Consider the following 17,539-nt stretch of genomic DNA (forward strand, 5'->3'; position numbering starts at 1 on the left):
GGAGTCAGAGCTTTATCTGGGTCTCCCACATGGGTAGCAAAGGCCCAAACACGTAACCGACCTTCCGATGCTTTTGTTTTGTTTTTTTGACAGCAGAGTGGACAGTGAGATAGAAACAGAGAGAAAGGTCTTCCTTTTTTCCTTTGGTTTACCCCCTAATGGCCGCTGCGGCCGGCGCACTGCACTGATCCGAAGCCAGGAGCCAGGTGCTTCTCCTGGTCTCCCATGCAGGTGCAGGGCCCAAAGACTTGGGCCATCCTCCACTGCACTCCCGGGCCATAGCAGAGAGCTGGACTGGAAGAGGAGCAACCGGGACGGAATCCGGCGGTCCAACCGGGACTAGAACCTGGTGTGCTGGCGGCACAGGCAGAGGATTAGCCTATTGAGCCGCGGCACCGGCCCGAAGTCTTTCCTAGGCCACTAGCAGGGAGCCGGATCAGAAGTGGAGCAACTGGGACTTGAACCATCCATATGGGATGCCAGCATTGCAGGCAGTGGCTTTACCCAGTCTGCCACAACGCCAGCCCCTAGCCATATCATTCTTTATGGTTCATATTTTAATGTTCTTATTTGTCTGTAAAACTTGCTGTGACTGATAATGTCTTACTTAATCTCACCCAGAAAGTTGTTTTAGTAATACTTTTTAGTGGTCTCACAAACAAAACCAAATTCTAACAGGCTTTCAAGGTGGTATGTGGGAATTTTGCATGATACCACTACACTAGGATGTATACCACTACAAAGGATGATGAAATCGAATACCAGTCAGAGTATCTGGCTGCTTAGTTGATAGGCATGTGTATGTTTCAGAGTTGTAAAATCTTCATTCTGTGTAATTCCCATTGTGGTCAATTATAAAATGTATTTTTTTTAAAAAAAGATTTGTTTATTTGAAAGTCTGAGTTACACGGGGCGGGGTGGGGGTCTTCCATCTGCTGGTTCACTCCCCTGTTGGCTGCAATGGCTGGAGCTGCACTGATCCAAAGCCAGGAGCCAGGAACTTCTTCCAGGTCTCCCACGTGGGTGCAGGGGCCCAAGCACTTGGGCTATCTTCTACTGCTTTCCCAGGCCATAGCATAGAGCTGGATTGGAAGTAGAGCAGCCGGGACTAGAACCGTTGCCCATATGGGAAGCTGGCACTACAGGCAGCAGCTTTACCCGCTACGCCAAAGCACCAGCCCCCAATTATAAAATTTCTAAACACCTAAACTGAAATTCAGATAGCTCTACCAGTCAAGGACTACTATAAATGATCCAAAAAAATCAGAATGTTCTTGCTCACCTAGGCCATTGAGAATGAACATAGGTATAAACAGAAAACATAAAGGAAGTTTTCCTCTCCTGAATGTAGTTCATTGTGGGGTGGAGTTATAGCTTGGTTGTATGTAGTAGATATTGTAGACTCAGGAGCTAACTGCATTAATTTTGTCTTTGCCTTCCTGTTTTACCTTTTTGGGTTTTTTTTTTTTTTCTTTTTTAAGATTTATTTATTTATTTGAAAGTCAGAGTTAAACAGAAGGAAAGGCAGAGAGATCGATCTTCCATCCATTGGTTCACTCCCCAGATGGCTGCAACAGCTGGAGCTGCGCCGATCTGAAGCCAGGAGCTAGGAGCCCCCTCCAGGTCTCCCACGTGGGTTCAAGGGCCCAAGGACTTGGGCCATCTTCTTCTTTCCCAGGCCATAGTAGAGAGCTGGATTGGAAGGGAGCAGCCAGGACTCAAACCGGCACCCATTTGGGAAGCCTGCACTGCAGGCAGCAGCTTTACCCACTATGCCAGAGCCCGAGCCCCTACCTTTTTGTTTTAACTGCTAGGATAAGAGCCACATTCTTAGCCCAAGTTGAGGGGAAGAGGTGGAAAGCTCAAAAGTTTTTTCTTCGCTTTAAAAGATTCCTCCTTTAAGGGACATCAGTTAAGAAAAACTCTTGTTCGAATGTGGAGTACTTTCTTTAACATTAATTAGCTGTTAACTAACAACTCAGAAATCTTTGCTCTGTAGCCCTTTTGAAATACTTGGGGAGGCAGTCTGTGTCCAAAAATCCGTCCTCAGAATTAGAGTTCTGTAACATCAAGAACTCAATACAAGCTATAGGAACTAAGGAGAATGGAGAACTGTTTCAAATCCCTTTCAATCTCTTCTCAGCAGCTAATCTACTCTGTGACCATGACGAAAGCATACTTCATAATATTAAATAACTTTTCTCTCTGCATTTCCAGGTAATGTTCGAAACTTACCAATTTTCTGGTGTGTATGTAGCCATCCAGGCAGTTCTGACTTTATATGCTCAAGGTAGGTGAATCGTTTGTTATTTTTTTTTTTTTTTGAAGATTTATTGATTTATTTATTTCAAAGTGTTACAGAGAGATCTTAGAAGGAGAGGCAGATCTTCTATCCACTGGTTCACTCCCCAAATGGCTATGACGGCAAGGGCTGGGACAAGCCGAAGCCAGGAGCCAAGAACTTTATCAAGTCTCCTGTGGGGATGGCAGGAACCCAAATACTTTGGGTCGTTTTCTGCTTTTCCCAGAGTAGCCATGACTTGTACTGGCAACTCTGATAAGGGATGTGAGCATCCCAAATGGTGATTTCACCTGCAGCACCACAATGCCTGCCCCTCATATTGGATTAGAACATATTGGATACAGTATATGGATGCGTAGAAGAAACTTTTTACTTGGGGGATTTAAATTTCTAGAGACACATTTTTCTTCCACCAAATTTTTTTTTAAAGATTTATGTATTTATTTTGAAAGTCAGAGTTACACAGAGAGAGAGAGAGAATTTTCCATCCACTGTTTCACTCCCCAATTGGCTGCAATGGCCGGAGCTGTGCCGATCCGAAGCCAGGAGCCAGGAGCTTCTTCCAGGTCTCCCACGTGGGTGCAGGGGCCCAAGAGCTGGAGCCATCTTCTGCTGCTTTCCCAGGCGATGGCAGAGAGCTGGATAAGAAGTGGAAGAGCCGGGACTCGAACAGGCAACCATTTGGGATGCTGGCACTGTAAGCGGCGGCTTTACCTGCTACACCACAGCACCGGCTCCTCACCAATATGTGCCTTGTACTCTGTTTAGTACAGAGGATGTAACAGTAAGATAGGCATAGTTTCTTATCCTTAAGGCGATCATAGTCCAGTTATAATTTTTCCTTTGAAAAAGGAATCGAAAATCACTCAAAGGTTAGAACGTGCTTGTCTTTATCTAGGTAGTTTTATTTTTATAAAAGTAACTTTTGGGGCTGGTGCTGTAGCATAGCTGGTAAAGCTGCCAGCTGCAGTGCTGGCAGCCCGTATGGGCACCGGTTTGATTCCTGGCTGCTCCACTTCCTATCTAGTTCTCTGTTATGGCCTGGGAAAGCAGTAGAAGATGGCTCAAGCCCAAGGGCCCCAAAGATTTCATTTCTTTTTTTTTTTTCTTTTTTGTTTTTTAAGATTGATTCATTTATTTGAAAGTCAGAGTTACACAGAGAGGGAAGGAGAGGCAGAGAGAGAGAGAGAGAGGTCTTCCATCCACTGGTTCACTCCCCGGATAGCCTCACCTACTGGAGCTGTGCTGATCTGAAGCCAGGAGCCAAGAGCTTCTCCTGGGTCTTCCCATGCAAGTGCAGAGGCCCATGGACTTGGGCCATCTCCTACTGCTTTCTTGGGCCATAGCAGAGAGCTGGATCGGAAGTGGAGCAACTGGATCTTGAACCAGTGCCCATATGGGATACTGGCACTACAACAGGTGGCTGCCTTACCCACTATGCCACAGCGCCAGTCCCGATGTCTTTTTTTAATTGCTGATACTCACTTGTTTTCATTTAACTAGTGAACACTTTGAGAAATACTATTCCAATAACATTCACCAGGTCATAGTGAAATTCTCTTTCTAAATAAGGTGCTGCCAATAAAAATATAGACATAAGAGAAACATTTTTGGGTTTTTGATTTATTTTTCGTATTTGAGAGGCAGAGAGATAAGCTGCCATCTGCTGATTCACTCCTTGGATGCCTACAATGGGACTGAGCTAGGCTGAAACTGGGAGGCAGGAATTCTAGGCAGGTCTCCCAAAAGGGTAGCAAGAATCCAAGAATCATTATTGCTGCCTCCTAAAGTCTGCGTTAGCAGGAAGCTGAAGTCAGAAGCTAAGCCAGGTATCAAACCTGCAAACTCTCATCTAAGGCACGAGTGTTACAACTACTGGGTCTAACATACAAACCAGAGGAGAATTTTTTTTTTTTAAGTTTGATTTATTTGAAAGGCAGAGTTACAGAGTGAGGGAAATTTCCATCTGCTGATTCACTCCCCTAATGGCAACAACAGCTGGGCTGGGCCAGGCTGAAGCGAGGAGCTTCTTCCAGGTTTCCCAGGTAGCAGTAGGAGCCCAAGTACTTGGGCCATCTTCCACTGCTTTCCCAGATACATTAGCAGGGAGTTGGATCAGAAGTGGAGTAGCCAGGACTTGAACTGGTGCTCACATGGGATACTGGCGCTGCAAGAGATGGCTTAACCCATTTTACCACAGTGCTAGCCCCAGAGGAAGATTTCTGAATAAAAAACCGACATGGTGATTTGAGAAAATGTTTCACTGCATGATACAAAACTGAGAGGAATAACTAGAATTACGGAATGCTGGAGTGGTCAGGGGTGACATAAATGAAGAACATGCAGGCAGACATTTGACTCAGCTAAAGTTAATAATGCCACTTGGAATGCCCACAACCCCATGTGAATGCCTGGGTTTAAGTCCCACATTTGTTCCTGATTCCAGTTTCCTGCCAGTGCATACCCTGGGACAAAATAGGTAATGGTTAAGTGATTAAGTGCCTGCCCTACATGGGATATCTGGATTGAGTTCGAGGCTCCCAGCCAATGGGAACTCTGTCTCCCTCACTTTTGCTCTCTGCCTGTTTAAATCAAAAGCAAGAAGAAATGATAAGAATTTGAGCATCTAATAGCTGATGGGAATTATAATGGAAAGAAAGGATACTTCAGTGACAAAAGGATATGTCTATGAAAGTGAATCAAGTGTGTTCAGGGAAAGGCCAGTACGTTAATAATAGAGAATAAGGAGTGATAGAAAATGAGGTGAGAGGCCAGCGCCGCGGCTCACTTGGCTAATCCTCCACCTGTGGCACTGGCACCCTGGGTTCTAGTCCCGGTTGGGGCACCGGTTCTGTCCCGGTTGCTTCTTTTCCAGTCCAGTTCTCTGCTGTGGCCCGGGAAGGCAGTGGACAATGGCCTAAGTGCTTGGGCCCTGCACCCGCCTGGGAGACCAGGAGGAAGCTCCTGGCTTCGGATCTGTGCAGCGTGCCAGCTGTGGTGGCCATTTGGGGGGTGAACCAACGGAAGGAAGACCTTTCTCTGCCTGTCCAAAAAAAAAAAAAAAAAGAAAGAAAAAGAAAATGGGGTGAGATTGGGAGCTAGTGCTTTTTGGGAAGTAAATTGTAAATGCTTTAGTTGAAGTTACTGGAAGTATTTCTGAATTAGGGATGGTAGAAATTTTTTTTTGTCAATTGAAAATTTTTTTAGGATTTATTTATTTATTTAAAAAAGAGTTATAATGAGAGGCAGAGAGAAAGATAGGTCTTACATCTGCTGGCTCACTCCCTAGATAGCTGCAGTGGCTGGAGCTGGGCCAATCCAGAGCCAGGAGCCTCCTCTGGGTCTCCCACATGAGTGCAGGGGGCCCAAGGACTTGGGCCATCTTCCACTGCTTTCTCAGGCCACAGCAAAGAGCTGGATCTAAAGTGGAGCAGCCAGGACTCAAACTGGCGCCAGTATGGGATGCCAGCATTGCAGGCAGTGGCTTTACCCACTATGCCGTAGCACTGGCCCAGAAAATCTTTTTTAGAAGACTATAGCATTAGAAGATAGTACGTGTGTTTTACAAAGTTTATATCATCCTTCAAGGAAAGTCCAATTGTATCAACCTGAAAAGGAGGTGATTTGGATAAAATAAAGCCATTATAGTTAAATATCACAGTGCATGCAAATTTGTATTGAGAAACAGAAGGGGAAAATACTGTTATGAGTAATGCATATTCTAATTTAAAGAATTTTTTCTATTAAAACGTGCATTAGAAAAAATTTTCTTCCTTTTGAATTAACCATGGTATGAAAGATAAAACACCAACTTTTTGCAGCCGTTTTTACCTTTAAAAAGCGCATTTAGGAAACACTGCCACTTTTTTGTTTTTTATTATGAGGTTTAACTGATGTTGCTTTTCTGGCTTCCCATAAATAATCGAAGTGATGCTTTGCCTAGCTAAGATTATTGTCAGATTTCTAATTATCTAGTATCAATAGGCATTTTCCCAAAGCAATAGTTTTGAATATATCAGTGACGAAAAAGAAAAAAGAAGGAACTAGGTGATTTCAACAAATGCACTTTACAACTTTGTACTTTTGTGTAGCATTCACTTTGCATAGTGGTTTTCATAAAAGTTATCTATGGTGCTTTAGAAAATTTCACTTTAAGGGAAGTCAGTGATCAGAATTAAGTTGGACAGAAAAAGGATTGCACTAAGCTTTAAAAACCTGTTTATTTTTCAGTCCTATGTATATCCCCATTTCCATCCTTTAGTACGAAGTGATTAGACTAGAGGTCTCCTCAGAGACACGAGAGAATACTTACTTTGTATCTATGTTTTAGAAACAAACTGCAAAATAAAAAATAAAGAAACACTGGCTTCTAAGCCTTGACAGTAGGTTAAGTTTCTAGTTTGGCCTCAGTTCCATATTTGAAACTGTTTTTTTTTTCTGACTTAGCTTTTATTTAAAAACCCCCTGGTTACTGCAGGTTTACTGACTGGTGTTGTGGTGGACTCTGGAGATGGTGTAACTCACATTTGCCCAGTGTATGAAGGGTTTTCTCTCCCTCACCTCACGAGGAGACTGGATATTGCTGGGAGGGATATTACCAGATACCTTATCAAGGTAAGCAAAAGGAAGATTTCATGGAAATTAGATCTTGTAGTTTGTTTACCAACTTAACACAAAATTTATCATTGTAGGGTTCTGGCAAATCTCTACTAGAGAAATCACTGTTACTCCATTACACGTGTAAAAATTGACATGAGATTTACACACATGATCTCGGATATACCAATAAAAATTCATTGGCTCATTACATAGTTATATGTGTTAATTCCTGAGGAAATGAAACAGAGAGGTATTTCAAAGATGGACAAGACCTTGAAACGTCCTTGGACAGCCTGGGTAGAGTTTCCTGCAGCAAAACTTTTTGAACAATATATTTTAAGCTGTGATTTTGGCTGGGTGTTCTTGTTCTTTCCCACAAAATATAGTGCTAGTAAATTAGCAATATTTGGGGGAAAAATTTAGAATGTTGTTCATACTAGAATTCTATAACCTGTAAATTTTTTTAAAAAAGGCCAGTGGTTCTTAACTAGGGACAGTGCAGTGTGCCCCACTCCCAGGGACATTGACAATGTCTGGATACAATTTTGATTGTCAAATTGGGTGGCAACGCTGCAGAACACATTAATGTGAACAGGGAGGCCCTGCAGTGATGAGTGATGTGGTCCGAAGTGACAGTGATGCTGCTGTGGAGAAACCCTGCCAGTGCGTTACTCAGTGGTGTCCTTTAAGTCTGTGAGCTTGGGTTCCTTCAGTCTGATTTAGAGCAACCTCAGGGGCCATTGTTGTGGCACAGAGTATTAAGCCACCACTTGTGACACTGGCATCACATGAGCTCAGGTCAGAGTCCCAACTGTTCTGCTTTTGATACAGCTCCATGCTAATGTTCCCAGAAAAGCAGAGGATCCTAGGGCTGATTATTTGGACCTCTGCCGCCCTTGTGGGAGACCCAGATGGAATTAAAGGTTTCTGGCTTCTGCCTGGCCCAGCCCTGGCTGTTGTGGCAAATTGGACAGTGAACCAGTAGATGGAAAATCTCTATTTCTTCCTATCTCTCTCTAACTGTCTTTCAAATAAATAAGTAGATCTTTAAGAAAAAGAGAAGGAGGGCCGGTGCCGTGGCGCTGGCATCCCATATGGGCACCAGTTCTAGTCCCAGCTGCTCCTTTTCCAATGCAGTTCTCTGCTATGGGCTGGGAGAGCAGTGGAAGATGGCCAAAGTCCTTGGGCACCCACATGGGAGACCTGAAAGAATCTCCTGGCTCCTGGCCTTGGATCAGCGCAGCTCCAGCCGTTGCAGCCATCTGGGGGGTGAACCAACGGAGGGAAGACATTTCTGTCTCTACCTCTCAAATAAAATATTAAAAAGGGGGGGGGGGGCAAGATCCTTATCACGTGGGAAGATTAAGTTAGGGAGAATTATATTTCTTTCTTGTAAGGGTCTTCTTTTGAACGTGCACACAAAGATTAGGAGATTTTAAAGCTTTTCTTTTTTTTCTTAATTGCTATGGCTGACACTGCTACTTTTTTTTTTTTTTTAAGATTTATTTATTTATTTGGAAGACAGAGAGGCAGAGAGAGACAGAAGTCTTCCATCAGCTGGTTCACTCCCCAGGTGGCCACAATGACCAGAACTATGCTGATCTGAAGCCGGGAGCTTCTTCCGGGTTTCCCACGTGGGTGCAGGAGCCCAAGGACTGGGGCCATCTTCCACTGCTTTCCCAAGCCATAGTAGACAACTGGATCGGAAGTAGAGCAGCCGGGACTTGAACTGGTACCCATATGGGATGCCAACACTGCAGGTGGTGGCTCTACCCACTATGCCACAGCACCGGCCCTGATTTTAAAGTTTTCTATGAAAAGTCCAGTTGTGTTTATTAGGCTTTATGTTTTTTTCCTCTAGTGTTTGGGAAGTAGAACACTAGATGTTATACTTCCATGTATCCCAGTAATACTGTTTTATCATTCACTTATTTTTTAAATGTATTTATTTATTTGAAAGAGCTGCAAAGAGGGAGAAGCAGAGAGAGAGGTCTTCCATCCTCTGGTTCACTCCCAAATGGCTGCAACAACTGGTGCTGGGCCAGGCCAAAGCCAGGAACTAGGAGTTTCATCCAGGTTTCCCACGTGCATGCAGGGGCGCAAGTACTTGGGCCATCTTCCGCTGCTTTCCAAGATACATTAGCAGGGAGCTGGATCAGAAGCAGAGCTGCTGGGATTCAAATCAGCACCCATATGGGTTGGGCTTTACCTGCTATGCCTCAGTGATGGCCCCTTTATCATTCATTTTCAACAAATCCTATTGCCCTGCTAATATATGCCAGACAGTATGGGAATCTAGGTATAAAACTGTTTTAAGGTCTGGGGGATTTCATATATATGGCATTGATACTGTGAGCAAATTGCCAACTACAGAAGCCCAGCCAGCACTGATACATTATTTACTCATTAATTTATTTTGGATTATTTATCAAAACTATCTAAACCTGAATCATAAAATAGTATTCTTTTGGCCGGCGCCATGGCTCAACAGGCTAATCCTCCGCCTTGCGGCGCCGGCACACCAGGTTCTAGTCCCGGTCGGGGCACCGATCCTGTCCCGGTTGCCCTCTTCCAGGCCAGCTCTCTGCTGTGGCCAGGGAGTGCAGTGGAGGATGGCCCAAGTCCTTGGGCCCTGCACCCCATGGGAGACCAGGAGAAGCACCTGGCTCCTGCCATCGGAACAGCGCGGTGCGCCGGCCGCAGCGCGCTACCACGGCGGCCATTGGAGGGTGAACCAACGGCAAAAGGAAGACCTTTCTCTCTGTCTCTCTCTCACTGTCCACTCTGCCTGTCAAAAATAAAAATAAAAAAATAAAAAAATAAAAAAAAATAGTATTAAGTATTTATTTTCAAATAAATAGGCAGAGCAATAGAGAGAGGGCAACACTGAGGTCTTCCATCCTCTGGTTCACTTCCCAAATGGCCACAAGACCCAAGTCCATGCCAAAGCCAAGAGCAGAAATTCCATCTGGGTCTCCCACATGGGTGGCAGAGACCCAAGTACTTGGGCCATTCTCTGCTAGTGCCCCAGGTACATTAGCAGGGAACTATATTGGAAGTGGAATAGTTAGGACTAGAACCAGCACTGCAATACAGGATGTTGGCATGGCACAAGTGGTAGTTTAATCCCATGCTGCATAGCACTGGCGCCAGTGGTAAGTACTCTTTATAAAAACTGGCTTGTTTTCATTTGCTACTCAATAACTGTTAACCCCTGTTACTGTGAAACTGAAATATAAGTATTTTTAAAGCATTCATGTTTGCAAATATACCTAATATGCTGTGTGAGTTTAAAGGCACTGCACCTCTTGAAATAGATGAGCCAAAAATCCTTATTTCTTAAGCAGGTGTGTCATACTTTGAAGAAAAGTGCAGGAAATTTAGATCCAAAGTACAAAGTCGTTCTGATTAGTAACTTCCAAATTCTTCTTGGGCCCTCCCCATAATGATTCCTGTGGACCACAGAGGTTGTGAACCTCCAGATGCTCCATCCCAACATAGCAGTTGGAAACGGTACAAAAACTGCAGACTGAAGAGGGGAGGCATGGCAGCACCACACGAACTCCACCTTTTTTACAACCCTCTTACAGCGGGTAAAATCCTTGCTGCTGAAATATCCAGTAGAAGCTGAGGATTCACTGTCTTTTGTATTTATTATTGATGCGACATATTTAGTGAGCATTAGTAGCTTTTACAGAGTGAAATTCGTTCAGATCTGTTATGAACTTACTGCTGTTTTTTTGTACCAGCTGCTTCTGTTGCGAGGATACGCCTTCAACCATTCTGCTGATTTCGAAACAGTTCGCATGATTAAAGAAAAACTGTGTTATGTTGGATATAATATTGAGCAAGAACAGAAACTGGCCTTAGAAACCACAGTATTAGTTGAATCTTATACAGTAAGTATTTGCAATGCTTAATATATATGTTTGATTTTAAGATGGACAGCCTTATAATTATTGGTGTCAAATTAAGGAGATTTTCTTGAAATGAGTATTTTTGTTTTGGGTTGCAACATATGTAGGTGTGACTTAAATGTCTCTAAGATTCTTTAATTATTTTAGGATACTGTATGATTTGAAGGCAAGAATCCTAAAGAACTTTATACTGTAGGATATAATTAGATATGAGTATTGAATTAGCATTTTTCAATTTTATTTTTAAGATTTTATTTATTTGAAAGGCAGAGTTAAAAGGAGACAGGGGTCTGCTGGTTCACTCCCCAGATGGCCATAATGGCCAGGGCTAGGCCAAGCTGAAACCAGAAGTTCCCTCCAGGTCTGCCACCTAGGTTCGGGGGCCCAAGGACTAGGGCCATCCTCTGCTGCTTTCCCAGGCACATTAGAAGGGAGCTAGAGCAGAAGTGGAGCAGCCGGGATTTGAAACGGTGTCCATATGAGCTGCCGGCACTGCATGCGGCAGCTTAACCCATTACTCCACAATGCTGGCCCCTCTCAATATGGTTTATAGGATGTTATTTCCCTGAGATGTTAATGCATGTTTCAGAAAAGTTAAAAAGGGTTAAATTATCACTTAAGTATGTGAGACAGTTTTACTTTTGCGTAAGACTTTTCAGAGTCATTGATGAGCTAATGGTTCACAATTGTGAGATTATAGTTTGCCTATGTTCCTGATTTATTAAACTGTGGGGCTTTTCAGCATTTCATGAGATTAGGAGCCCAAGAAACACCCTTTGGAAAGTGGTCATTCTAAAGTCTTGCTTTCACAATTCAGTAGGTGGCAGCATTTCCTGACTTAATAGTTTCCTAATGAGTTGTTCAAAACATTAGATTGTAACTGATGGGAATCGGAATCTAGTTACAGCACCAGGGAGATGATCCTCCCAGAATTTTCCAGATATATTTTTACTTATTGGAAAGGCAGAACAACAGAGAGAGGTCTTCCATCAGTTGGTTCACTCCCCAAACAGGCCTGGGCCAGAACAAAGTCAGGAGCCAGGAACTCTACCCTTAAAGTCTCCCACACAGGAAGCAGGGGCCCAAGTTCTTTGGCCAACTTTTTCTGCTTCCCAGGCATAGCCAGTTCTGGAACCTGTGCTCCCAGCATCACAAGTGGCAGCTTACCCCTGCTGTACTATAACACCAGCCCCGTCCCTGAATTTTTAATGAATTACCATCTTTAGCCCATTAAATTCATCTGGGTGTAAAGTACTTACATTTCTCATTTTTGCATTTGTATTACTAAAATGAAGTAGCGATAGGCAATAAGATGTATTCTTAAACTGTGATCAGTATTAGCTCTGCATATTCACAAATATGTTTAAGATAGTCATTTTTAGAGTAATTATAAAATTTTGTGAATTGGTTTATTTTCATTTTATCGGAAAGGCAGAAAGAACATAGATCATCCATTTTCTGGATCACTCCCAAAATGCCCATAACAACCAGGCTGAGCCAGGCTGAAGGCAGAAGCCTGGGACTCAGTCCTGTTCCCCCTTGTGGGTGGTAGGGTCCCAAGGACTTGAGCCATCATCTGCTGCCTCCCAGGGTGCACAGTAACAGGAACCTGAATTGAAAGCAGAGGAACTGGCACTTGAATCAGGCACTCTGCTACATACGGGATATGAGTGTTTCAAGCAGTGAATTTAACCATTGTATTAAAAACCAACCCCTGGGTTTTTGAATATTGATGCAAGTACACAATAAAACACACACTTAATGATTTCCAGATTTGCATAAGATATTCTTTTCTGAAGCCACTAGATTTCTTTAATATTTATTTATTTATTTAAAGGCAGAGTTACAGAGAGGCACAAAGAGAGAGGGGTCTTCCATCGCTGGTTCACTCCTCAAATGGCAGCAACGGAGCCAGGAGTCAGGAGTTTCTTCCAGGTCTCCCACATGGGTGCAGGGGCTCAAGGATTTGGGTCATCTTCAGCTGCTTTCCCAGGGCATAGCAGAGAGCTGGATTCAAAATGGAACAGTTAGGACTTGAACCAGTGCCATATGGGATGCTGGTGTTGCAGGTGGCAGCTTTACCCGCTACACCAGTGCAGGCCCCTCCCCCCTTTTTAAAGATTTATTTATTTAGAAGGCAGAGTTAGAGGCAGAGAAAGGTCCTCCATCCGCTTGTTCACTCCCCAAATGGCCACAATGGCCTGGAGCTGGGCCAATCTGAAGCCAGGAGCCAGGAGCTTCTTCTGGGTCTCCCACGTGGGTGCAGGGGCCCGAGGACTTGGGCCATCTTCAACTGCTTTCCCAGGTCCTAACAGAGAGCTGGATCGGAAGTGGAGCTGCTAGGTCTCAAACCGGTGCCCATATGTGATGCTAGCACTGCAGGCGGTGGCTTTACCCGCTACACCACAACACCAGCTCATTTCTGTAGATTTCTAATGTTCCATCTACTGGAACTGTTGGTAAGAAAGTATCACAAGACAGGACCAGTGTTACAGCCACACGGGTAAGCCACTGCCAATGACTTTACTGGCATCCTGTGTCAAAGTGCCAGTTCAAGTCTCAGCTACTCTGCTTCTGATCCAGCTTCTTGCTGATGGGCCTGGGAAGTCAGGAAAAGATGGCCCAAGTACTTGGGCTCTTGATACCCATGTGGGAAACCACGATAGAGTTCCTGGCCCCTGGCTTCTAGCTTCAGTCTGGCACAGCCCTGGCTGTTGTGGCCTATAGAGAGTAAAGCAGCAGATGAAAGATTTCTCTCTCGCTCTCAAACACACCTTTTTTAAAAGAGTGGCACAAGCTCGCTCTCTCTTGATCTCTTACACTCTCTTAACCCTCTCCCCACCAACCCCACCTTGTCAGGCTTCCCCTACCTGACAGTAAACCTTTCCTCTAAAAAAAAGAGTGGCATGAGGCAACTAGAGATGTAAAAAACAAGTTTTATTTATTTCTCCCCTTTTGTAAAGGTAAGTTACCAAAATACATATGAGTATAAAATAGCAAACTTAAAAAAAGCCAGCCAACTAATAAGTAAAGGAGGACAATGGTGGATAAACAGATAGGATAAGATTTGGTACAAGGAAATGTGTTGCCTGTAGTTCAAACAGTTCCTGCAGGTGGGTGACTGAGGAGCCATGCAGGCCAGCAGCCTGAGCATGGAGGTGAAGTGCACTGTCAGAGAGGTTGAGGTGCACGGGAAGGAAATTTTGCTTTGTGAAGTCTTTCCAAATGTCTTGGCTTAGCGCACGTGAACTCATCTGAGGGTTTTTGTTTGTTTTTAAGGATAAAATATTTGGATTAGTATCATTTTTATGAAATCTGATACAGTTTACAAAAAAGTTAATCCTTGAGTTTGTGGGGGTGATGTGATTGCTTTAAACGTACTCATGTGTATGAGCAGTAACAGCCATATGTAGTCAGTGTTTTAAGGAATTTAATTTGTAGTGCTTTATCATATTGAGTAGTTACTTTTGGAATATAATTACAAAAAATAATTAGAAATACTACTATAAGACTAATTCTGATGTCTCATAATGCATAGTACATGAATGTGTTTATTAGATCAATGTATTGAAGTGAAACGAGCTTCTCTACCATTTTTAATTTAATTAAATGTAAACATGTAAATTAAGAGTTTTTCTATTAGAAGTCATGGTGTTATGATATTTGAGCTGTTTACATCTTTGCTAAATTAAAAGTATTTATTAGTTACTTTCAATTTATAAGGATTTAAAAGGGTAGAAAAGAATTACCTAATGAAAAGCATTCTAGGTCAGCATTCCTTAAACTTTCTTGATCATAAAATGGTTTTTGGATTAAATGATTTGATAGAAGTAGTATGCATGTTACAAAGTATTATGGCAAAATAATAGTTTAACAGTAATTGTTTGATAAAAGAAAATTATTTAAATGTTTAATGTTTGTTCTACATGGCAGAAATTTCCATAAGATCACAACTGTGTTGAAATTACAAAACAAACAGCATTACCACATACAGACCATAATCAGAATCCAGTAGTTGGACAGTGCTGCCTGTTTAGTCCTTTGTTGCTCACACAGATGGGATGTCCTGAGCTCATGCATTGGTGATTTCTCCAAGAAATTCCCAAATACGCAGAGGGGCATGGCACACCATCTTTAAAAACAGCAGAACATGATGACAGTGATAGTTAATTTTATTTTACCTTTGTCCCCCTCAAACCATATTTTAGCAAACATGGTTGCAGATAAGGATTTTGATTATAGAACAAATGTGTTTGAAGTGCTAGTGTTTTAGAGAACACTGGAAAATGTTCATGTTTTCCTAACTGGAACCTGGTTGGTGTTGGTTTCTAGCTCCCAGATGGACGCATCATCAAAGTCGGGGGAGAGAGATTTGAAGCTCCAGAAGCTTTATTTCAGCCTCATTTGATCAATGTGGAGGGAGTTGGTGTTGCTGAATTGCTTTTTAACACAATTCAGGCAGCTGACATTGATACCAGGTATGTTAGAAGTAACAGTTTCCATATCATTTCAGATATAGATGGAGTATAAATAAGAACAACAAAGTTTGTCTATTAGCCCCTTCATAAGTTTTAATAGTGTGGTACTGGATGTTGAATAACATCTTTACATACATGTGTGTAATAGTATATATATATAAAGTGAAAAGCCACTTGAATTGTTCAACTTTGAAATTATTTTAAAAAAAGTTATAATAATTCAGAAAACTCAAATATACCTTTTAGCTGGATTCATTATTTTACTAATTTTCATGTTTTAATTGCTTTATCGTTCTTTTTCTTCATTTTCTTAACTACCTAAAAGTAGATTCAGCGCGTCAATTCTTACCAGTTTGTGTTTCCTAAGAACAATGATACTCACTTATATAATCAAAGTTTAGTTAAGGAGTTCGAGACTTATTGTTGATGCACTTTTACCTACCCTCTTTATCTGATAGTTTCTCAGTCTTTTAAGACACTGACATCTTTGCACGGTACAGACTGATTATTTTATTGGTTTGTCTGTTTTTTCACAGTTAGACCCAAGTTACATAATTTTGGCTAGCATACCATGTAAGTGACATATCCTTCTAAGGGTATCACATCCAGAGGTCATTTCTCTTCCTTGTTGGTGATAGTTTTTCCTTTCCTAATTAATAAGTAATTTGGTGTCATTTCAAAGTATTTCTCTACAATCTTTGTTCTTTCCCTACATGTAGCATCATTGATGATTCTTGCCTAAATCCATTTTTATTGTGATGGTTGTTAAACAGTGGGTTACATTTTATTACTGCCTTTATTGTGCTGCTTATATTGTTTCTGATTTGGACTGTAGAAGTCCCTTCTGTGACTTGCCCCCATTGGTTTTTGGGCATATTCTGTTTAGTATAGGATGGTCTCAGCTCATCTTTGTACAGTTAATGTTATATATTTCAAGAACAATGTCAATCAACACTGTACAAAAAAGTATATCGAGGGGCAAGCATTTGGTGTAGTTAAGACACTACTTCTGACACCTGTCTCCGTTTTAGAGTACCCATGTTCATGTTCCAGATCCATTTTCAGTTCCAGCTTCCTGCTAATGAGCACCCTGGGAGGCAGCAGTGATGGCTCAAGTACTTGGTTACTTGTCACTAGCATGGGAAACCTGGATTGAATTTCAGCTTCCTTGCTTAATCCTGTCCCAACTCCAGCTGTTACAAGCATCTGGGGAGTGAACCAGTGGGTAGATCATTTCTCTGCCTTTCAAACAAAATTTAAAACATTTTTTAGTGAAAAAAAATGAGAAGTATCCCACACGGTCCTCATCTCTCTTACAGGCCCATCATCTCACAGGTTTCTGGTTTATCCTTTCTGTGTTTCTTATTTCTTCTTACACAAAAGGTAGCATACATCAGTTACTTTTTTGTACTTTGCTTTTTTACTTAACAGTGTATCCTAAATAATGCTGTATGATTTCATAGGGATTGTCTTCATTCTTTTGTCAGTTGCATAACACTGTGTTGTACAAATATATCCAGTTAATTCAGTGAATTTTTTAATATTTATTTGAAAGGCAGAGTCGCAGAAGAAAAAAGATTTTCCGTATCTGCTGTTTCACACCCCAAATAACTGCAACAGACAGGGCTGGGCGAGGCTAAAGTCAAGAGCCTGGAACTGCATGCAGGTCTCCTGTGTGGGTGCAAGCATAGGAGTAATCTCCCACTATCCCAGGCACAGTAGCAGAGGTGGAGCAGACAGTGGCTTAACCCACTGCTGGGTCCCTTACTATTGGTTATTTAGGTAGAGTCCAGTATTCATGGTAACAACACTGTAGTTAATAACTTTCTTCATGCATGTAAATGTTGTGTATGTTCTAGGAGAGGAATTTGCTGGGTCAAGGCATAAATGCATATATTTGTACATTTTCAAGTGTTTTTATTTATTTGGGAGGAAGGGAAAGGAGAGAGGTCTGTCTCCCATCTGCTGGTTCACTACCCAAATGCCCAAAATGACAAGGGGGCCAAAGCTGGAAGCTCAATCCATGTGCGTGGCAGAAACTCTATTACTTAAACCCTTACTACTGTCTCCCGAGTCTGCATTAGCATGAAGCTGGAGTCAGGAGCCAGTGCAGGTAATGAACCCAGGAGTTCACCTGCGGGACAGCAGGTTTAACCACTAGGCTACTTGCCCACTCCAGTTAATCTTTAAACTGACAAAACTTGTGTGTATTATTGGTATACAGCATGATGTTCTAAAATATA

The 17,539-nt window shown here is 42.3% G+C and overlaps 1 protein-coding gene across 1 annotated transcript in view; it reads left to right on the forward strand.

The window, feature by feature from the left end:
* The window catches only part of ACTR2 (actin related protein 2), a 53,577-nt gene that overhangs the window by 23,740 nt on the left and 12,298 nt on the right, over nt 1-17,539 (forward strand). Inside the window, exons 4-7 of the mRNA XM_062209551.1 lie at nt 2,218-2,290; nt 6,780-6,916; nt 10,651-10,800; nt 15,151-15,296. Of these exons, the coding sequence (XP_062065535.1) occupies nt 2,218-2,290; nt 6,780-6,916; nt 10,651-10,800; nt 15,151-15,296 (506 nt within the window). The remainder of the gene's footprint in view (nt 1-2,217; nt 2,291-6,779; nt 6,917-10,650; nt 10,801-15,150; nt 15,297-17,539) is intronic.

Source organism: Lepus europaeus, chromosome 13 (genome assembly GCF_033115175.1).
Source record: "Lepus europaeus isolate LE1 chromosome 13, mLepTim1.pri, whole genome shotgun sequence".
Lineage (NCBI taxonomy): Eukaryota > Metazoa > Chordata > Mammalia > Lagomorpha > Leporidae > Lepus > Lepus europaeus.